This window comes from Oncorhynchus kisutch, linkage group LG2, assembly GCF_002021735.2.
Source record: "Oncorhynchus kisutch isolate 150728-3 linkage group LG2, Okis_V2, whole genome shotgun sequence".
In the NCBI taxonomy this organism is placed as follows: Eukaryota; Metazoa; Chordata; class Actinopteri; order Salmoniformes; family Salmonidae; genus Oncorhynchus; species Oncorhynchus kisutch.
This window is the reverse complement of record NC_034175.2, coordinates 61116979-61139608: the sequence shown is the minus strand read 5'-3', so window position 1 is coordinate 61139608 and position 22630 is coordinate 61116979. Positions and strand designations below refer to the sequence as shown.

Sequence of the window (22630 nt, the reverse complement as noted above, 5' to 3'; positions counted from 1 at the left end):
AAAAACGATGCCTCAAAACCCGCCCAAAAGGCCTGAAAACGAGACATTTCTATTTTTTGCAGCAAGATAGGAGTTTAGCCAATAAAACCTTTTTCCATAACGCCATCGAGCGAATTAAGAACTATCGATTTAATTTGTAAAGATGTAGGAGCCCTATTCGGAAGGGATTAGTTTTACTGGAGGAGGTCGGGTAATGTAATTATGTCCACTAGCACAAAACACCACATCTTTAATTTTAGTCCCATCCGAATCTGCCATATATATCAGTGACATGGCAGGAGAGTAACAATTCCAGTCAGAATAACCTACAGTTTTTTGGCAAACTACAAAGTCCTCTGATAATACCAGTCCCTTGCGAATTGACATCCCTGTACTAGTCATGATTGGTTGATGGTAGGTGAAGGCGGGGGGGGGGGGGGGGGGGGGGGGGGGGGCCTTGTATAAACACAAACTCACTTCCTTGACATCTTCCTTTACAACAGCGCTGTGCTGCCACGCGAAGCCAAAGAAGTATGAATGACCTGACTTCTGCAGAGGCGGTATCACCGTAAATGTTGCACGGCCAATGCAGACATCGGATTGACCATGCAGCGCCTTTCAACCAATGCTCTCAACACACACACACCTCCGGCACACCCCATCACTCACTCACTATATTTTTTTAAAGAGAAATGCCATGGCGGCCGCTGTGCAACATAGAAGTAGCCCGAAAACCTGCAACCTGCGACCAATACATTTTCACCCTCAACCTTGTTTTCAAAGTAAAAAATTGCAGACATTGCAACCTGCTACAACGGAAGGGTATTGAATTACAGGTGGCAATCTTTGAAGGGTGGGGACACACTGTAGAGCAGGCCTATTGTATGGTGTGTGGTCTAAATTGTGGTCTATTTTAATGTCTTTTTTTTTGCCTATTTAAAAGGTTAGGGTTAGGTTTAAAATCAGATTTTTATTTTTTTATTTTTTATTTTTATTTCACCTTTATTTAACCAGGTAGGCAAGTTGAGAACAAGTTCTCATTTACAATTGCGACCTGGCCAAGACAAAGCAAAGCCAAGATAAAGCAAAGCAGTTCGACAGATAAAACGACACAGAGTTACACATGGAGTAAAAACAAACATACAGTCAATAATGCAGTATAAACAAGTCTATATACAATGTGAGCAAATGAGGTTAAGAAGATACATTGTAGAAATAGGCAGTGTTAATGACTTTGTGGCTACATTTGTGTCACATTGAAACTCCCTGAGCTCTTCAGTAAAGCCATTCTACTGCCAATGTTTGTCTATGGAGATTACATTTTATACACCTGTCAGCAACGGGTGTGGCTGAAATAGCCGAATCCACTAATTTGATGGGGTGTCCACATACTTTTGTTTATATAGTGTATATCATGCCGTGTTCCAGAGGTATGACAAAACATGTATTTTTATTGTTCTAATTAGGTTGGTAACCAGTTTATAATAATAGCAATAAGGCACCTCGGTATTTGTGGTATATAGCCAATAGCCTATATATACCCCGGCTATGGGCCACATCTCCTCTGGCCTTATTGCTTAGTAATAGCAGTCAAAACAAGTTAAATTGACACCCATTGATGAAAAAATGATCTGGCGAATTTAATAAGGGCAAATTATCTTTTGTCTTGCGACATTCTTAAACTTGCAATAATTATTACTGTTATGGAAAACCAAATGATGCTTGTTTTAAGCCCTAAGCCCTATTACCATTCCAAGAACGACAGATTTGTACCTTGTCAGCTCGGGGGTTTGAACTTGCAACCTTGCTAGTCCAACGCTCTAACCACTAGGCTACCCTGCCGTCTTGATGGCGTAATGGAAACAGGTTTTATTGGCTAAATTTGTAAACTCCTATCTTGCTGCAAAAAAATAGAAATGTCTCGTTTTCAGGCCTTTTGGGCGGGTTTTGAGACATCGTTTGTTTAGACATTTGATTTTGACCCTGGCAACCCTGCGTAGTAGGTTACTTTACCTGTGTGCAGGTAGCCAAAGTCGCATCGGAATAAGAGCTTTCGACTCTTTGTTTGCTTGAGTAGTTCGGATTTAGACTATATGTAAGGTTGTCGTCCATAATTTAGTTTGTCATTTGAAACAATCCCGGAGCATTCCAGATGGAATGATATCTGGAACGTGTACTTTCACTTTTACTTACTAGCATACAGGGCTGTCAAACTCGGACCGAAGGAAATGGCAGGTAGCTTTTTTGGGAAAGTTATCATACCGCTTTTGATTTATTTTCTCGGTGAGTAGCCTATACTATTTTTTTCCCCCGGTTATTGATTTGTAGGAAAGTAATTTGTCCTTGCCATAGTCATTGTGCACTGTATCCCGAGCGGGAGCGTTATTAGCCATACGTCTGTTCAGCCGCTCAGTCTAGTCCATTCGATAATTAGTCATTCAGTGGTAATTTACCATGTTATAGTGTAACTCTAATCACACTGCTTTGAGTGTACAGAAGATTGTCTTCATTTTGTATATTTTTTATTGGAGATTTATTTAACTAGGCAAGCCAGTTAAAAGAACAAATTCTTATTTTCAATGACGGCCTAGGAACAGTGGCTTAACTGCCTGTTCAGGTGCAGAACGACAGATTTGTACCTTGTTAGCTCGGGGGTTTGAACTTGCAACCTTGCTAGTCCAACGCTCTAACCACTAGGCTACCCTGCCGCCCCAAATCTCTTGATGCCGTTATGGAAACAGGTTTTATTGGCTAAATTTGGAAACTCCTATCTTGCTGCAAAAAAATTGAAATATCTCGTTTTCAGGACCTTTGGGCGGGTTTTGAGACATCGTTTGGTTAGACATTTGATTTTGACCCTGGCAACCCTGCGTAGTAGGTTACTTTACCTGTGTGCAGGTAGCCAAAGTCGCATCGGAATAAGAGCTTTCGACTCTTTGTTTGCTTGAGTAGTTCGGATTTAGACTATATGTAAGGTTGTCGTCCATAATTTAGTTTGTCATTTGAAACAATCCCGGAGCATTCCAGATGGAATGATATCTGGAACGTGTACTTTCACTTTTACTTACTAGCATACAGGGCTGTCAAACTCGGACCGAAGGAAATGGCAGGTAGCTTTTTTGGGAAAGTTATCATACCGCTTTTGATTTATTTTCTCGGTGAGTAGCCTATACTATTTTTTTCCCCCGGTTATTGATTTGTAGGAAAGTAATTTGTCCTTGCCATAGTCATTGTGCACTGTATCCCGAGCGGGAGCGTTATTAGCCATACGTCTGTTCAGCCGCTCAGTCTAGTCCATTCGATAATTAGTCATTCAGTGGTAATTTACCATGTTATAGTGTAACTCTAATCACACTGCTTTGAGTGTACAGAAAATTGTCTTCATTTTGTATATTTTTTATTGGAGATTTATTTAACTAGGCAAGCCAGTTAAAAGAACAAATTCTTATTTTCAATGACGGCCTAGGAACAGTGGCTTAACTGCCTGTTCAGGTGCAGAACGACAGATTTGTACCTTGTTAGCTCGGGGGTTTGAACTTGCAACCTTGCTAGTCCAACGCTCTAACCACTAGGCTACCCTGCCGCCCCAAATCTCTTGATGCCGTTATGGAAACAGGTTTTATTGGCTAAATTTGGAAACTCCTATCTTGCTGCAAAAAAATTGAAATATCTCGTTTTCAGGACCTTTGGGCGGGTTTTGAGACATCGTTTGGTTAGACATTTGATTTTGACCCTGGCAACCCTGCGTAGTAGGTTACTTTACCTGTGTGCAGGTAGCCAAAGTCGCATCGGAATGAGAACTTTCGACTCATTGTTTGCTTGAGTAGTTAGGATAAATCTATGTGTTCGGATTTAGACTATATGTAAGGTTGTCGTCCATAATTTAGTTTGTCATTTGAAACAATCCCGGAGCATTCCAGATGGAATGATATCTGGAACGTGTACTTTCACTTTTACTTACTAGCATACAGGGCTGTCAAACTCGGACCGAAGGAAATGGCAGGTAGCTTTTTTGGGAAAGTTATACTGCTTTTGGTTTATTTTTTCGGTGAGTAGCCTATACTATTTTTTTCCCCGGTTATTGATTTGTAGGAAAGTAATTTGTCCTTGCCATAGTCATTGTGCACTGTATCCCGAGCGGGAGCGTTATTAGCCATACGTCTGTTCAGCCGCTCAGTCTAGTCCATTCGATAATTAGTCATTCAGTGGTAATTTACCATGTTATAGTGTAACTCTAATCACACTGCTTTGAGTGTACAGAAAATAGTCTTTATTTTGTATATTTTTCATTGCAGATTTATTTATCTAGGCAAGCCAGTTAAGAAAAATTCTTATTTACAATGACGGCCTACCCCGGCCAAACCCGGACGACGCTGGGCCAAAGAAATAGGCAGGGTTAATGACTTTGTGGCTAGCTAGTGACGACCTTAAACAGGAAACACAACAACATGATAAAAGATGATGATGATGATGATGCATCATAAAATAAATAACATAAAACCTAGGTTACAAATATGTTGACATCATATGCATGGTAACAAATGAACACTTCTGTGAAAACTACAGGTTTATTAATATTGTACACTCTTGGGGAGTGAACGTTATTTATAGTAATGGTTACATGGAGAAAATCGGACCTCTGAAATTAAAATGGATGGCCCTCCCTTCAGCAAAATATATATATATATTTTATTTAACCTTTATTTAACTCAGCAAGCCAGTTAAGAACCAATTTTTATTTACGATTTTGACCCTAAAAGGATGATGCTGGGCCAATTGTGCACCACCCTATGGGACTCCCAATCACAGCCAGATGTGATAGAACTGGATTCAAACCAGGGACTGTAGTGATGCCTCTTGCACTGAGATGTAGTGCCTTAGAACGCTGTGCCACTTGGGGGCGCAAGTATAGACATAGACCTCTGTTTACTATGAAATAGTTTATCCTTTATTTTACTAGGCAGGGGTGCTCAACTCTTACCCTACGAGGTCCAGAGCCTGCTGGTTTTCTCTTCTACCTGATAATTAATTGCATCCACCTGGTGTGCCAGGTCTAAATTAGTCCCTGATTAGAGGGTAACAATGAAAACAAGCACTGAAACTGGCTTCGAGGTCCAGAGTTGAGTTTGACGGTTAGAGTTTTGATCAAGGGTGTGTAGAAATGCACAGTCATCTTGGCACTCCTCCCCAAAAAAAGAAGCATTTATTAATGTCTACATTATGACATGTTTAATCCATTACAGATAACTGCAAACATTTACATTATATTGTGTGAGCTCAACATAAAAAAAACCATGAAAACATATCTAATCAAATCAAGATTTATTTACAGCACATTTCAGACATGGAATGCAACTCAATGTACTTCACAGGACAAAACTAATAAAACCAATGAAAATAAAAACTGAAATATTTGCTACACAACAAACATAAGAGGATAAAAAACTAAAGAAATACAATAAAATCAGAACGAGTAAAAAGCACAATAAGGAAAAGCAATGCTAAAAGGTGTGTTTTAAGATCTCTTTGAAATATGTTCACAGTTTCGCCCCCCTCAGGTTCTCTGGCAGGCTATTCCAGAGTCTGGGAGCATAATAACTAAAGGCTGCCTCTCCATGTCTCTTGGTCCAAGGCTTTGGGATAGTTTAAAGGGACCTACTGGGTAAATAACGTAAAAGCATGTCTGGCATGTATTGTGATGCACAATTATGGATTAATTTAAAAACCAATAGAATCATCTTAAAGTTAATTCTAAAACTCACAGGCAGCCAGTGCAGAGACCTTAAAACAGGTGTAATGTGTGCTCTCCGTCTAGTCTTGGTCAGTATCTATGCTGCAGCGTTCTGTATGCTTTGCAGTTTCCCAATGGCTTTCTTGGTTAGACCAGACAGGAGAGCATTACAGTAGTCAAGCCTGCTTGTAGTAAAGTATGGATGAGTCTCTCTGTATCAGCCTGAGAGAGAAATATAGTATTTTACTTTAGAGAGTACTAATATTACTATCCCAACTGCAATGGCCTCTCAATGGCCAATACATAGCATCAGGAATCCAGGGATTATATACGATTGCCAAGTATCTCAACTCCATGGTGAAATATTCAACCACGGAGTTGAGCGCAGACTTTTGTTTTTTTAAATGAACCTCAGACTCCACTAGCCTACATTACATTATATCCACAGAAGTTTAGGGTGTTTTCAACATATTTTCACCAGATCCTAATTTTTCTGTACTCAGCGGAGGTGACAGGTGAACAGCAGTATGGTGGCCTGGGAAGAGAGATCACCCTGACCCCCAAGGTCTCAGGTCAGCCTGAGGACATCCTGTGGAAACACAATGGGAACAAGGTGGTGGAGTTTGATAGGAGTCAGAATGTTGAGTATGGCAGGTATAAAGGCAGGACCATCCTGGACTGGGACTCTGGAGCGCTAACTATCAAAGGTCTCACTGATGCAGACAGTGGGCCCTATGAGTTAGAGGCTGTCGTCAAGGGCAAGCTGCAGTACTCTCAACATAAGGTGGGGGTTATTGGTAAGTATGTAATGTTGCTGTTTAAAGGCCTGCATGTCAGGTTTGTGTGTATACAGTATGTTTATTTACAGTATTAATAAGGGCTTTCATTTTTTTTTTTATCTTTAAGCCTAGACAACGGCTGATTAAGTGATGCCAGTATAGTAAAACAAAATCTAATTGTATACCTTGGTTACTGTATCTAATGAGTCAGGACCCACATATTCTCACCTAGCTCTTGAAATCTTGTTCCAGTGTGATATTGAAACTCCCCCTTTTCATCATTACATCTTTATTACAAATGTTCAAAGTTGCTGGACAGGTTTAAACCCACACCAAGACACACCTCTCCTCAGATCAGTTGAGGTGAAACGGCTTCTCACTTTGCTGTGTGTGTGTCTGTGCGTGTCTGTGTGTGTGTGTGTGTGTGTTTGTGTGTCTGTACTCGTTTGTGCACATGTGTGTAGATGATGTGGCACAGCCCAGTGCAACCTGTGTGGTTGACACCACAACCCCAGAGAACATGGACAGAACCCTGCTGTGCTCAGCTGACCTCCAGCCCCTGACCCAGTTCTTCTGGAGGAGTCCTGAGGGGTCAGAGAGTCCTGGACCTGAACTGTTCATACCTGGGGGGGAGAACCAGGATTCTGAGAACCAGGAGTCTATCTACACATGTGTGGTGAAAAACCCTGTGAGTGAGAAAAGTGCAGAGTTCACCCTGAAGAACTGCTACACTGGTAAGATAACACTTCTAAACTGTAGTTACAGTAATACAACATACTCTCACTTTCATTCTGTCGTGTTCACAATTTGGATGTATTATTTAATGCTGCCAACACATTTGCGTGACATGTAGATTCTGTACATTTATTGATAGTGAGAACATGGTTCAGAAAGACATATAATGAGATTGTTGTAAATACAATGTTATATTGTGCATGCTAAGCATCTTTTTTTGCAGATCCCGGATATTCATACGTTACAGTCACTGACATTACTATATAGTTCATAGTGTTATGACTGCTTAATTCATGTCTTATAAGACTGCTTAATTCATGTCTTATTAAGTGTGGAAATGCTGCTGATCCAAGATGTTTTAATTGTGTTTCTGTGCAGAGGAAGGCTCATCCAGTGTCCTGGCTGTGGTCCTGTCCATTCTCCTTCTCCTCGTCTTAGTTGCTGTTCTGGCATTTCTCTTGTGGTACTACTGGAGGAAAGGCAAGAAACGTACGACCATCCTATGTCCTATGAAAAACGTTTAGTTCCAGACTCCGGAACTATATGGGGCATAGTTCGGTATTACTGGGAGAAAAAGCCCCTCATTATAATGATCTGGCTAGACCAGAGTCAATCCATTTCCTCCCTACTCCCCTGATGTGTGCTGAGCTTTTTAGATGATCACTGTCCCAGTGAAGCCAGCTGACTTGTTACAAGGTCGTTGACCTTGGATCTGAGATTAGAGTTGAAAAGGGGAGAGAAAAGAGTACAACCAGCAAACAAAGCAAAGTAACTACATATCAAATCAAATCAAATGTATTTATATAGCCCTTCGTACATCAGCTGATATCACAAAGTGCTGTACAGTACTACATAGTCTTTCTGGTTAGACATATTCATGTTGCATGATGTTCACCCACATTACTTCCCTATGTCTAATTCTGTCCTTTATCCCTCTTGTCTTTTCCACTCTGTGGTGGATGACCAGCAGCTGAAGCTGCACTGAGAAAATCTGAAGAAGAGAAAGGACTGGTGGAAGATATAAAACAAGGTTGTTTAGCTGTAAAAATGTCATTTTGAACATGAGTTCTATTGCTATAGACTTAGTTTGGCATCACATACATTTTAAGACAAAACTAACACCTTACCACTCTACTGTTTATGAATACCACTATTTTGTTTATGTTTTAATTGAATAGGAAACAAAGATCCTGAGGATGACCATTCTGAGAACACTGGAAATATAACTTCTATACCAAAAGGTTCTCCTTATATAGTGTTTATTGCCTTGGGCACGAGAAACTTTGAATACATATGATATTAATGGGGATGAATGTTTTTGTGTGTACAGGAATGGTAAAAGAGCAGGTAGAGCTGATAAACAAGCAGAATGCAGATCCAAATAGGATATGGCAAACTGAACCAGCTGGAAGAATTTTCTCTCCAACAAAAAGTAGGGGTCACAGCCTTCTATACAGACAGAATGACAGTCTCTCAGACAAACAGACAGGTGATTTTATGTCCCATGGCAGATAGGTTAAACATAACTCAATATTGAGACTGACAATGACATAATAAGTCATGTTATCATTAAGACAAATGTGTCTGTATAATAGTGTTTGTGTAGTCTTGTATCAACCCATCTTCTCATTCTGTGTTTCAGTGACAGACACAGAGCATGTACAGGACAAGCCCAACCCAGGCCAACAAGACCTAGTCACACCAGACCCCACCCCTGCCCAACAAGACCTAGTCACAGAAGACCCCACCCCTGCCCAACAAGACCTAGTCACACCAGACCCCACCCCTGCCCAACAAGACCTAGTCACAGCAGACCCCACCCCTGCCCAACAAGACCTAGTCACAGAAGACCCCACCCCTGCCCAACAAGACCTAGTCACAGCAGACCCCACCCCTGCCCAACAAGACCTAGTCACAGAAGACCCCACCCCTGCCCAACAAGACCTAGTCACAGAAGACCCCACCCCTGCCCAACAAGACCTAGTCACAGCAGACCCCACCCTTGCCCAACAAGACCTAGTCACACCAGACCCCACCCAGGCCCAACAAGACCTAGTCACACCAGACCCCACCCCTGCCCAACAAGACCTAGTCACAGAAGACCCCACCCCTGCCCAACAAGACCTAGTCACAGAAGACCCCACCCCTGCCCAACAAGACCTAGTCACAGCAGACAGCACCCCTGCCCAACAAGAACTAGTCACAGAAGACCCCACCCCTGCCCAACAAGACCTAGTCACAGCAGACCCCACCCTTGCCCAACAAGACCTACTCACACCAGACCCCACCCCTGCCCAACAAGACCTAGTCACAGCAGACAGCACCCCTGCCCAACAAGAACTAGTCACAGAAGACCCCACCCCTGCCCAACAAGACCTAGTCACAGCAGACCCCACCCTTGCCCAACAAGACCTACTCACACCAGACACCACCCCTGCCCAACAAGACCTAGTCACACCAGACCCCACCCAGGCCCAACAAGACCTAGTCACACCAGACCCCACCCCTGCCCAACAAGACCTAGTCACACCAGACCACTCCCAGGCCCAACAAGACCTAGTCACACCAGACCACTCCCAGGCCCAACAAGACCTAGTCACACCAGAATCCAAAGAATCCAAGCTAGGCACGCCCACACCAGAACCCAACCAGGAAACAGTTCCAGCTCCAGGGACAGCTTCAGGACAAAAATACCCAATCACAACAGAGACAGCTTCAGGCCAAAAATACCCAATCACAACAGAGACAGCTTCAGGACAAAAATACCCAATCACAACAGAGACAGCTTCAGGACAAAAATACCCAATCACAGCAGGGACAGCTTCAGGACAAAAATACCCAATCACAGCAGGGACAGCTTCAGGTCAAAAATACCCAATCACAACAGAGACAGCTTCAGGACAAAAATACCCAATCACAGCAGGGACAGCTTCAGGCCAAAAATACCCAATCACAACAGAGACAGCTTCAGGACAAAAATACCCAATCACAACAGAGACAGCTTCAGGCCAAAAATACCCAATCACAACAGAGACAGCTTCAGGACAAAAATACCCAATCACAACAGAGACAGCTTCTGGACAAAAATACCCAATCACAGCAGGGACAGCTCCAGGCCACACAGACTCAGCAGGCACAACAGAGGCAGCTCCAGGCCAAACAGAATCAGCAGGCACAACACCCAAATGGATTCCACTAAATGCAGAAACAGATAAACCCAACCAGGACATAGGGCACAAGAAGGCCCTGCTAGAGCTGAACAAACCAGGTCTTAAACAGGAGAATGAACTAGACCAAGAATCAGACAAGCCCCAAGAGGAGATGACAAACCTGTACACGGGAGATGGTAAACATGAGAGCGACTCAGGCACTTAATGATGAATGATGAAAAGCCAGAGATAAAGATCCAAGGAGAAGGACCGTACACAGCAGACCACAAAGACAATAACCAAACACATCAACACACACAGGAGGACAACCAGGACATCCAGTCAGGGGAACCAGCCAGGGGAGTGAAGACAGAATAATGATGTGGAAGAATAAGGGAAAGTGCAAAGAGTAAGTAATGAGGAGAACAGAGATGGGATAATGGACCACAATAGATGTATGGGTGCAAACACAGAGGAGATGATGGGGGAAATGAAGTAGAGATGGAGGAGGAAGGGATAGAGCAGAAGGAACCAGCCACAGAGAAAGAAGGAGATAATACCAACCAAACATCTACTCAGAGTGATGAGGAGTTGGATGAGACACCCATCACAGACCCCAATGAGCAGCACATTACCCAGACTACACTACAGGGTAGTCCACTGGGTAGTCCAGTGACAATAATCCCTAATGCAAATAACCCAGTAGAATTATGGGTAAACTGTATGACTTTAAATCCACTGTTTTTGAGATGACACTAAAGTTTGGATAACAGGTCTCCACCTTATTTTCTACTGAGGTGCTACCCTCATACTGTTAGAAGAAAAACTCTGGTGAAGAAAATGCTGGATGCTACAGTGTAATAAAAGCATTGGAATTTCTTGATTTTGGTTTCATAGTTTGCAAACAGCATTTTATTCTCTAGTTATATTCAGTTCTATGTACCTGTGGTAGCTAACATAATACATTATTTACTACAAGTTAATACACTATTTGTTATTTTATCTCAATTTAAATATATGTTTTAATGAACCTTAACATACTGTTATTGCTAAAGAACTTACTTAGGCTACTGATATGCCATCTTGATGGGTTGTCAGAGGTCCTCAGTGATCAGTGTAAATAAATAAATGTTAACAGAATGATGTGAATAAATGACTAAAACAAGCGGTTGTCACTCTGCATCATGTGGGACTAAACAGCCCTCAGTAGTGGCCTGTATTCATGGATGCCAAGGGAAGCCAGGCTTCCCCAACTATTTAAACAATCAATAAATACAAATTCTCAAATCATTTTACTTTTTTTTTTTTTTCATAATTTTATGTCAACTGGCTGAATCTCACTGGAGAAATCATCCGAGCGAGGGAAATGGCACCCGTCTGTTGTGTAGCCTACAGTACTGTATGCATCTGATGCTGTCTGGACCAAAAAAGTATAACATGTTGCCGCTTTAGCATTTGATTGGTTGATGCCAGCAAGCATTTGGCCTCATTTGATTAAAAAAGATTAATAATAATTAGCCAAGCAGCGTTGAGCTGAGCTGTCCCGGCGCAGGTGTGCTTGATATACCCAGGTGTATTGCAATGTGCTGCACAAGACTGGTTACTCGCATCAATGACTCTGTCTCGTCATTTAACATCCAAACATGGTGTCAGAAGCGGGATGACTATCCATGATATCCGCAAATTAGAGCAAACCTTTGTTTAAAAATCGCCATAATTCACCTTCGCTATATAGTGTTGTTAGCATCGAGATAGAAATGGCAGTGAACATTCCCCTTCCCACAGTTATGATGCTCAGCGGAGATTGGAGTACGAATTGGGATACGTCCAGAGGTGAATGGGAGGACTAGCCATGGGACTTCTGGAAAAGGATGAAGATGTAGTGGCTGCCATTTTGAGGACTATAATGGGAGCTGAATGCCGACAAGTATACAAACACAACCCAAACCTAACAGCAGCTCAGCAAGGTAACGCAATAGCTATTCTTGATGCTTGTCGTGACATTGTATTGATTAATGTGACGGCTGCTGTTCATCGAATTATTAACTGTTTATAATTACTTGATTAAATGAATCAGGTAGAGTCTGATTCAGCCAGAGTCTCCCGTCTGTCATGAGCCGCCAGAGTCTCCCGTCTGTCATGAGCCGTCAGAGTCTCCCGTCTGTCATGAGCCGCCAGTCTGTCATGAGCCGCCAGTCAGCCAGGAGCCGCCAGTCAGCCAGGATCCGCCAGAGCCGCCAGGATCCGCCAGTCAACCAGGATCCGCCAGTCAGCCAGGATCTGCCAGAGCCGTCAGTCAGCCAGGATCTGCCAGAGTCGTTTGCCAGTCCGGAGCTGCCCTTCCGTCCTGAGCCACCCCTCAGTCCGGAACTACCCCTCGGTCCCGAGCTTCCCCTCGGTCCCGAGCTGTCCCTCAGTCCGGAGCTTCCCCTCAGTCCAGTGGGGCCATTTAGAAGGGTCGCCGTGTTTAGGAGGCCACGGAGGTGGACAATGAGGCGGAGAAAGACTGGTGAAGTGGGGTCCACGTCCCGCGCCAGAGCCGCCACCGCGGACAGACGCCCACCCAGACCCTCCCCTATATGTTAAGGTTTTGCGGCCGGAGTCCGCACCTTTGGGGGGGGGGGTACTGTCCCGTTCTGACCTTTATTTCCTTTGTTTTGTCATTATTTAGTATGGTCAGGGCGTGAGTTGGGGTGGGCAGTCTATGTTTGTTTTTCTATGATTTTGGGATTTCTATGTTTCGGCCTAGTATGGTTCTCAATCAGGTGTCATTAGTTGTCTCTGATTGAGAATCATACTTAGGTAGCCTGGGTTTCACTGTTTGTTTGTGGGTGTTTGTTTCCGTGTCTGTGTTTTTCACCACACGGTACTGTTTTGGGTTTCGTTCGTTCCACATTTATTGTTTTTGTATTCAGTTGTGTTCATGTTGAGTATTTCTTCTCTAAAAATCCTACAATGTGATTTTCTGGATTTTGTTTCTCATTTTGGCTGTCATAGTTGAAGTGTACCTATGAGGAAAATTACAGGCCTTTCTCATCTTTTTAAGTGGGAGAACTTGCACAATTGGTGGCTGACTAAATACTTTTTTGCCCAACTGTAAATAGGCCTAAGCCTGAGACAATAAGTATATAAGTGACAGAATAATTTCAACAACACCTTTGTTTCATCACAAAACCAGAGAGCCACCTCAGTCCGGTGAAGTCCACAAAGCATATTGCATGTAACAAACAGTTACATGATCTACAGCATGGTCAAGCAACTTAATGTTTCTGACATTTTTGGACCAGTAAACAACTATTGATTTAGAACCAGAGAATTACCACAAGTCGCAAAGAAAAGAGCTGTTGACTCACCCTACTTACAGAGAAATGCCAATGCCATCCTCCTTTCATGTTGACAAATCGGCCTATCACTCTGTCATGCAGTCCACACCTTTATTTTTTGTTGTCCTAGGCTACACTTTTTGGTTTTGTTATTCTGTCTCTCACTGTTCAAATAAACCTACCATTAAAATTATAGACTGATCATTTCTTTGTCAGTGGGCAAACGTATAAAATCAGCAGGGGATCAGACACGTTTTTCCCTCACTGTATTAGCATTTTACATACATTCATATGTGTAATACTTTTTTATGACATGCTGTGAAAAACTCTATTGGCTGCTGGCTCTGTCACTTTCAGACATGCGCAGAGCAGACTTGAACCACAGGGGTTCTCTGTAAAGAGAGAGTAATCCAAATGGCACAGACACAACCCTTGACTTTCAATTGGCACCATTGACCTATATGTATTCTCTCCTGCTTGGCTCTGTGGTGCACAGTCTGGCAGTCTGACTAAAGTGCCAGAGGTATGAGGAGAGACATCCTCCTTTGGATTTATGGGAACAAATATTTCCTAATACTTTGGATCCTATTTTTGGACTGTTAGAAGACACAATGCATCAATGCAACAAAAAAAATACTAATGACTGTCCATGAGTAACCTCAACCGTGTGTGTCTATGGGTGTTTGGGCCAATAAAGTGCCAACTCAATTCTACCACTGACTAGTCTCTCATGCCCCTATGAACGGGGACACAGAGCAATAGTTTTCAATCTACTTTTTTACTGGAGTACACTACCCCCTAATTGGGGCTATTTTCTTGACACACAGTAGCAGTTTACCAGATAACAAGTCAAGAAGAACAAAAAGTAGATTGTTGTAAGGGTGTATTACATCCTGTGCTGGCCCCGAAGTCATATGCATTCTGGATTCTGAGTGGTAAAATCATAGCTGAAAAATTCCTTTATGTATGTCTATACATTTTCCGCCAAGACAGAACTGCCAAAGGGGGTGGAGTTGCAATCTACTGCAGAGACAACCTGTAGAGTTCTGTCATGCTACCCAGGTCTGTGCCCAAACAGTTCGAGCTTCTACTTTTAAAAATCAACCTTTCCATAAATAAGTCTCTCACTGTTGCCGCTTGTTACAGAGCCCCTTCAGCCACCAGCTGCGCCCTGGACACCATATGTGAATTAATTGCACCCCATTTGTCTTCAGAGTTTGTAATGTTAGGTGACCTAAACTGGGACATGCTTAACACCTTGGCTGTCCTACAATCTAAGCTAGATGCCCTCAGTCTCACCCAAATTATCATGGAACCTACCAGGTACAACCCCAAATCTGTAAACTCAGGCATCCTCATAGATATCATCCTGACCAACCTGTCCTCAAAATACACTGCTGTCTTCAAACAGGATCTCAGCGATCACTGCCTCATTGCCTGCGTCAGTAATGGGTCCACGGTCAAATGACCACCCCTAATCACAGTCAAACGCTCCCTAAAACACTTTCTAATCGACCTTGCCAGGGTATCCTGGAAAGATATTGACCTCATTCCGTCAGCAGAGGATGCCTGGTTATTCTTTAAAAGTGCTTTCCTCACCATCTTAAATAAGCATGTCCCATTCACAAAAATGTAGAACCAGGAACAGATATAGCCCTTGGTTCTCTCCAGACCTGGCTGCCCTTGACCAGCACAAAAAACATCCTGTGGCGTACTGCATATAGCCCCTGCGATATGCAACTTTTCAGGGAGGTTAGGAACCAATACACACAGACAGTTAGAAAAGCTAAGGCTAGCTTTTTCAAACAGAAATTTACATCCTGTAGCACAAACTCCAAAACGTTCTAGGACACTGTAAAGTCCATGGAGAATAAGAGCACCTCCTCCCAGCTGCCCACCGCTCTGAGGCTAGGAAACACTGTCACCATCGATAAATCTACGATTATCGAGAATTTCAAGAAGCATTTTTCTAAGGCTGGGCTTGGTTTCCACCTGGCTACCCCTACCCCGGTCAACAGCTCTGCAAACCCCACAGCAACTTGCCCAAACCTCCCCCATTTCTCCTTCACCCAAATCCAGATAGCTGATGTTCTGAAAGAGCTGCAAAATCTGGACCCCTACAAATCAGCTGGGCTAGACAATCTGGACCATCTCGTTCTAAAATTATCCGCCGCAATTGTTGCAACCCCTATTACTAGCCTGTTCAACCTCTCTTTCGTATCATTTGAGATCCCCAAAGATTGGGAAGCTGCCGTGGTCATCCCCCTCTTCAAAGGGGAAGGCACTCTAGACACAAACTGTTACAGACCTATATCTATCCTACCCTACCTTTCTAAGGTCTTCGAAAGCGAAGTTAACAAACAGATCACCGACCATTTCGAATCCCACCGTACCTTCTCCGCTAGGTAATCTGGTTTCCAAGCTGGTCATGCGTGCAACTCAGGCACGCTCAAGGTCTTAAACGACATCATAATCGCCATCGACAAAAGACAATACTGTGCAGCCGTATCCATCAACCTGGCCAAGGCTTTCGACTCTGTCAATCACAGCATTCTTATCGGCAGACTGAACAGCCTTGGTTTTTCAAATGACTGTCTCGCCTAGTTCACCAACTACTTCTCAGATAGAGTTCAGTGTGTCAAATGGGAGGGCCTGTTGTCCGGACCTCTGCCAGTCTCTATGGGGATGCCACAGGGTTCAATTTTCGAGCCAACTCTCTTCTCTGTATACATCAATTATGTAGCTCTTGAGGCTGGTGATTCTCTGATCCACCTCTATGCAAACGACACCATTCTGTATAATTCTGGCCCTTCTTTGGACACTGTGTTAATTAACCTCCAAACGAGCTTCAATGCCATACAACTCTCCTTCCGTGGCCTCCAACTGCTCTTAAATGCAAGTGAAACTAAATGAATGCTCTTCAACCAATTGCTGCCCCCATCTGCCCACCCGCATAGCATCACTACTCTGGACGGTTATAGACTTAGAATACGTGGACAACCTCAAATACCTAGGTGTCTGATTAGACTGTAAACTCTCCTTCCAGACTCATATTAAGCATCACCAATCCAAAATTAAATCGGATTCCTATTTCGCAACAAGGCATCCTTCACTCATGCTGTCAAACATACCCCCGTAAAACTGACGATCCTTGACTTTGGCGATGTCATTTAGAAAATAGCCTCCAACACTTTACTCTGCAAATTGGATGCAGTCTATCACAGTACCATCTGTTTCGTCAACAAAGCCCCACATACTACCCACCACTGCAGCCTGTATGCTCTCATTAGCTGGCCTTCGTTTCATATTCGTCGCCAAACCCACTGCCTCCAGGTCATCTATAAGTCCTTGCTAGGTAAAGCCCCGCCTTATCTCAGCTCACTGGTCACCATAGCCGCACCCACCCATAGCACGCACTCCACCAGGGGTATAGTTCACTGGTCACCCCCAAAGCCAATTCCTCCTTTTGCTGCCTTTCCTTCCAGTTCTCTGCTGCCAATGAGTGGAACTAATTGCAAAAATCACTGAAGCTGGAGACTCATGTCTACCTCACTATCTTTAAGCATCAGCTGTCAGAGCAGCTTACAGATCATTGCACCTGTACGTAGCCCATCTGTAAATAGCACATCCAACTACCTCATCCCCATATTGTTATATATATTAACCCTTTGCACCACAGTATCTCTACTTGCACATTCATCTTCTGCACATCTCACTCTAGTGTTTATTTGCGAAATTGTAATTATTTCACCACTACCGCCTATTTATTGCCATATCAAATCAAATCAAATTTATTTATATAGCCCTTCGTACATCAGCTGATATCTCAAAGTGCTGTACAGAAACCCAGCCTAAAACCCCAAACAGCAAGCAATGCAGGTGTAGAAGCACGGTGGCTAGGAAAAACTCCCTAGAAAGGCCAATACCTAGGAAGAAACCTAGAGAGGAACCAGGCTATGTGGGGTGGCCAGTCCTCTTCTGGCTGTGCCGGGTGGAGATTATAACAGAACATGGCCAAGATGTTCAAATGTTCATAAATGACCAGCATGGTCGAATAATAATAAGGCAGAACAGTTGAAACTGGAGCAGCAGCACAGTCAGGTGGAAGTTGAAACTGGAGCAGCAGCATGGCCAGGTGGACTGGGGACAGCAAGGAGTCATCATGTCAGGTAGTCCTGGGGCATGGTCCTAGGGCTCAGGTCAGTTGAAACTGGAACAGCAGCATGGCCAGGTGGACTGGGGACAGCAAGGAGTCATCATGTCAGGTAGTCCTGGGGCATGGTCCTAGGGCTCAGGTCCTCCGAAAGAGAGAAAGAAAGAGAGAAGGAGAGAATTAGAGAACGCACACTTAGATTCACACAGGACACCGAATAGGACAGGAGAAGTACTCCAGATATAACAAACTGACCCCAGCCCCCTGACACATAAACTACTGCAGCATAAATACTGGAGGCTGAGACAGGAGGGGTCAGGAGACACTGTGGCCCCATCCGAGGACACCCCCGGACAGGGCCAAACAGGAAGGATATAACCCCACCCACTTTGCCAAAGCACAGCCCCCACACCACTAGAGGGATATCTTCAACCACCAACTTACCATCCTGAGACAAGGCTGAGTATAGCCCACAAAGATCTCCGCCACGGCACAACCCAAGGGGGGGGCGCCAACCCAGACAGGATGACCACAACAGTGAATCAACCCACTCAGGTGACGCACCCCCTCCAGGGACAGCATGAGAGAGCCCCAGCAATAGGGTTAGAGGCAGAGAATCCCAGTGGAAAGAGGGGAACCGGCCAGGCAGAGACAGCAAGGGCGGTTCGTTGCTCCAGAGCCTTTCCGTTCACCTTCCCACTCCTGGGCCAGACTACACTCAATCATATGACCCACTGAAGAGATGAGTCTTCAGTAAAGACTTAAAGGTTGAGACCGAGTTTGCGTCTCTGACATGGGTAGGCAGACCGTTCCATAAAAATGGAGCTCTATAGGAGAAAGCCCTGCCTCCAGCTGTTTGCTTAGAAATTCTAGGGACAATTAGGAGGCCTGCGTCTTGTGACCGTAGCGTACGTGTAGGTATGTACGGCAGGACCAAATCAGAGAGATAGGTAGGAGCAAGCCCATGTAATGCTTTGTAAGTTAGCAGTAAAACCTTGAAATCAGCCCTTGCTTTGACAGGAAGCCAGTGTAGAGAGGCTAGCACTGGAGTAATATGATCAAATTTTTTGGTTCTAGTCAGGATTCTAGCAGCCATACCTCCCTAATCTTACTTAATATGCACATACTGTATATAGACTTTTGTATTGTGTTATTTACTGTACATTTGTTTATTCCATGTGTAACTCTGTGTTGTTGTTTGTGTCACACTGCTTTGCTTTATCTTGGCTAGGTCACAGTTGTAAATGAGAACTTAGAAGTATTATGTTCAACAACTGACATTCTCAGATATTATTTTTACAAACACACTTTGGTGCTTACAATTCATTCACTACTGTCATAGATTTGGTGGGCACTGTCATCTGTGATCTTTGTGATATGACTTTCTTTAAATCACACATGTAAGATACCAAATTAAAGCTACACTGGAGCAGGATCGATTTGGAGGTGGAGGGTCCGTCATGGTCTGGGGCAGTGTGTCACATCATCGGACTGAGCTTGTTGTCATTGCAGGCAATCTCAACGCTGTGCATTACAGGGAAGACATCCTCCTCCCTCATGTGGTACCCTTCCTACAGGCTCGTCCTGACATGATCCTCCAGCACGACAATGCCACCAGCCATACTACTTGTTCTGTGCGTGATTTCCTGCAAGACAGGAATGCCAGCGAAGACCCCAGATTTCAATCCCATTGAGCATGTCTGGGAACTGTTGGATCGGAGGGTGAGGGCTAGGGCCATTAAACCACAGAAATGTCCGGGAACTTGCAGATGCCTTGGTGGAAGAGTGGGTAACATCTCACAGCAAGAACTGGCAAATGTGGTGCAGTCCATGAGCAGGAGACGCACTGCAGTACTTATTGCAGCTGGTGGCCACACCAGATACTGACTGTTACATTTGATTTTGACCCCCCCACCCTTTGTTCAGGGACACATTATTACCTTTCTGTTAGTCACATGTCTGTGGAACTTCTTCAGTTTATGTCTCAGTTGTTGAGTCTTGATATGGTCATACAAATATTTAAACATGTTAAGTTTACTGAAAATAAATGCAGTTGACAGTGAGGGGACGTTTCTTTTTTTGCCGAGTTTATATGCACACATACAGTGCCTTGCGAAAGTATTCGGCCCCCTTGAACTTTGCGACCTTTTGCCACATTTCAGGCTTCAAACATAAAGATATAAAACTGTATTTTTTGTGAAGAATCAACAACAAGTGGGACACAATCATGAAGTGGAACGACATTTATTGGATATTTCAAACTTTTTTAACAAATCAAAAACTGAAAAATTGGGCGTGCAAAATTATTCAGCCCCTTTACTTTCAGTGCAGCAAACTCTCTCCTGAAGTTCAGTGAGGATCTCTGAATGATCCAATGTTGACCTAAATGACTAATGATGATAAATACAATCCACCTGTGTGTAATCAAGTCTCCGTATAAATGCACCTGCACTGTGATAGTCTCAGAGGTCCGTTAAAAGCGCAGAGAGCATCATGAAGAACAAGGAACACACCAGGCAGGTCCGAGATACTGTTGTGAAGAAGTTTAAAGCCGGATTTGGATACAAAAAGATTTCCCAAGCTTTAAACATCCCAAGGCGCACTGTGCAAGCGATAATATTGAAATGGAAGGAGTATCAGACCACTGCAAATCTACCAAGACCTGGCCGTCCCTCTAAACTTTCAGCTCATACAAGGAGAAGACTGATCAGAGATGCAGCCAAGAGGCCCATGATCACTCTGGATGAACTGCAGAGATCTACAGCTGAGGTGGGAGACTCTGTCCATAGGACAACAATCAGTCGTATATTGCACAAATCTGGCCTTTATGGAAGAGTGGCAAGAAGAAAGCCATTTCTTAAAGATATCCATAAAAAGTGTTGTTTAAAGTTTGCCACAAGCCACCTGGGAGACACACCAAACATGTGGAAGAAGGTGCTCTGGTCAGATGAAACCAAAATTGAACTTTTTGGCAACAATGCAAAACGTTATGTTTGGCGTAAAAGCAACACAGCTCATCACCCTGAACACACCATCCCCACTGTCAAACATGGTGGTGGCAGCATCATGGTTTGGGCCTGCTTTTCTTCAGCAGGGACAGGGAAGATTGTTAAAATTGATGGGAAGATGGATGGAGCCAAATACAGGACCATTCTGGAAGAAAACCTGATGGAGTCTGCAAAAGACCTGAGACTGGGACGGAGATTTGTCTTCCAACAAGACAATGATCCAAAACATAAAGCAAAATCTACAATGGAATGGTTCAAAAATAAACATATCCAGGTGTTAGAATGGCCAAGTCAAAGTCCAGACCTGAATCCAATCGAGAATCTGTTGAAAGAACTGAAAACTGCTGTTCACAAATGCTCTCCATCCAACCTCACTGAGCTCGAGCTGTTTTGCAAGGAGGAATGGAAAAAAATTCTGTCTCTCGATGTGCAAAACTGATAGAGACATACCCCAAGCGACTTACAGCTGTAATCGCAGCAAAAGGTGGCGCTACAAAGTATTAACTTAAGGGGGCTGAATAATTTTGCATGCCCAATTTTTCAGTTTTTGATTTGTTAAAAAAGTTTGAAATATCCAATAAATGTCATTCCACTTCATGATTGTGTCCCACTTGTTGTTGATTCTTCACAAAAAAATACAGTTTTATATCTTTATGTTTGAAGCCTGAAATGTGGCAAAAGGTCGCAAAGTTCAAGGGTGCCGAATATTTTCGCAAGGCACTGTACAGTGGGGAGAACAAGTATTTGATACACTGCCGATTTTGCAGGTTTTCCTACTTACAAAGCATGTAGAGGTCTGTAAAATCCAGAAAATCACATTGTATGATTTTAAAGTAATTAATTTGCATTTTTACTTCATGACATAAGTATGTGATACATCAGAGAAGCAGAACTTAATATGTGGTACAGAAACCTTAGTTTGCAATTACAGAGATCATACGTTTCCTGTAGTTCTTGACCAGGTTTGCATAGACTGCAGCAGGGATTTTGTCCCACTCGTCCATACAGACCTTCTCCAGATCCTTCCGGTTTCGGGGCTGTCGCTGGGCAATACGGACTTTCAGCTCCCTCCAAAGATTTTCTATTGGGTTCAGGTCTGGAGACTGGCTAGGCCACTCCAGAACCTTGAGATGCTTCTTACGGAGTCACTCCTTAGTTGCCCTGGCTGTGTGTTTCGGGTCATTGTCATGCTGGAAGACCCAGCCACGACCCATCTTCAATGCTCTTACTGAGGGAAGGAGTTTGTTGGCCAAGGTCTCGCAATACATGGCCCCATCTATCCTCCCCTCAATACAGTGCAGTCGTCCTCTCCCCTTTGCAGAAAAGCATCCCCAAAGAATGATGTTTCCACCTCCATGCTTCACGGTTGGGATGGTGTTCTTGGGATTGTACTCATCCTTCTTCTTCCTCCAAACACAGCGAGTGGAGTTTAGACCAAAAAGCAATATTTTTGTCTCATCAGACCACATGACCTTCTCCCATTCCTCCTCTGGATCATCCAGATGGTCATTGGCAAACTTCAGACGGGCCTGGACATGAGCTGGCTTGAGCAGGGGGACCTTGCGTGCGCTGCAGGACTTTAATCCATGACGGCGTAGTGTGTTACTAATGTTTTTCTTTGAGACTGTGGTACCAGCTCTCTTCAGGTCATTGACCAGGTCCTGCCGTGTAGTTCTGGGCTGATCCCTCACCTTCCTCATGATCATTGATGCCCCACAAGGTGAGATCTTGCATGGAGCCCCAGACCGAGTGTGATTGACCGTCATCTTGAAC

The 22630-nt window shown here is 43.7% G+C and overlaps 1 protein-coding gene across 18 annotated transcripts; it reads left to right on the top strand.

Moving 5' to 3' along the window:
* Positions 1 to 1792: 1792 nt before the first annotated feature.
* On the top strand, positions 1793 to 11663 carry LOC109869512 (cell surface glycoprotein 1). 18 transcript variants are annotated; one of them, XM_031799418.1, is made up of 9 exons: positions 2662 to 3137; positions 6214 to 6507; positions 6954 to 7223; positions 7603 to 7713; positions 8192 to 8254; positions 8403 to 8465; positions 8555 to 8713; positions 8867 to 9907; positions 10196 to 11663. In XM_031799418.1, exons 1-9 carry the CDS (start codon positions 3083 to 3085, stop codon positions 10597 to 10599), a joined length of 2460 nt encoding a protein of 819 aa, XP_031655278.1. In that variant the 5' UTR covers positions 2662 to 3082; the 3' UTR covers positions 10600 to 11663. The 18 variants fall into 18 exon arrangements, with proteins under 18 accessions (XP_020315305.2, XP_020315313.2, XP_020315297.2 ...); XM_020459716.2 differs by lacking the exon at positions 2662 to 3137 and adding an exon at positions 1793 to 2262 and having other exon boundaries at positions 8195 to 8254; positions 8867 to 11663; XM_020459724.2 differs by lacking the exon at positions 2662 to 3137 and adding an exon at positions 1930 to 2262 and having other exon boundaries at positions 7603 to 7704; positions 8867 to 11663.
* The last annotated feature ends 10967 nt before the right edge of the window (positions 11664 to 22630 follow it).

Coding starts and splice junctions, on each gene's coding strand:
- LOC109869512 (XM_020459708.2), top strand. CDS start 2,208: ATGGCAGGTAGCTTTTTTGGGAAAGTTATCATACCGCTTTTGATTTAT. Junction 7,224..7,602: donor CCTGAAGAACTGCTACACTG/GTAAGATAACAC, acceptor GTTTCTGTGCAG/AGGAAGGCTCATCCAGTGTC. Junction 8,255..8,402: donor GGTGGAAGATATAAAACAAG/GTTGTTTAGCTG, acceptor TTAATTGAATAG/GAAACAAAGATCCTGAGGAT.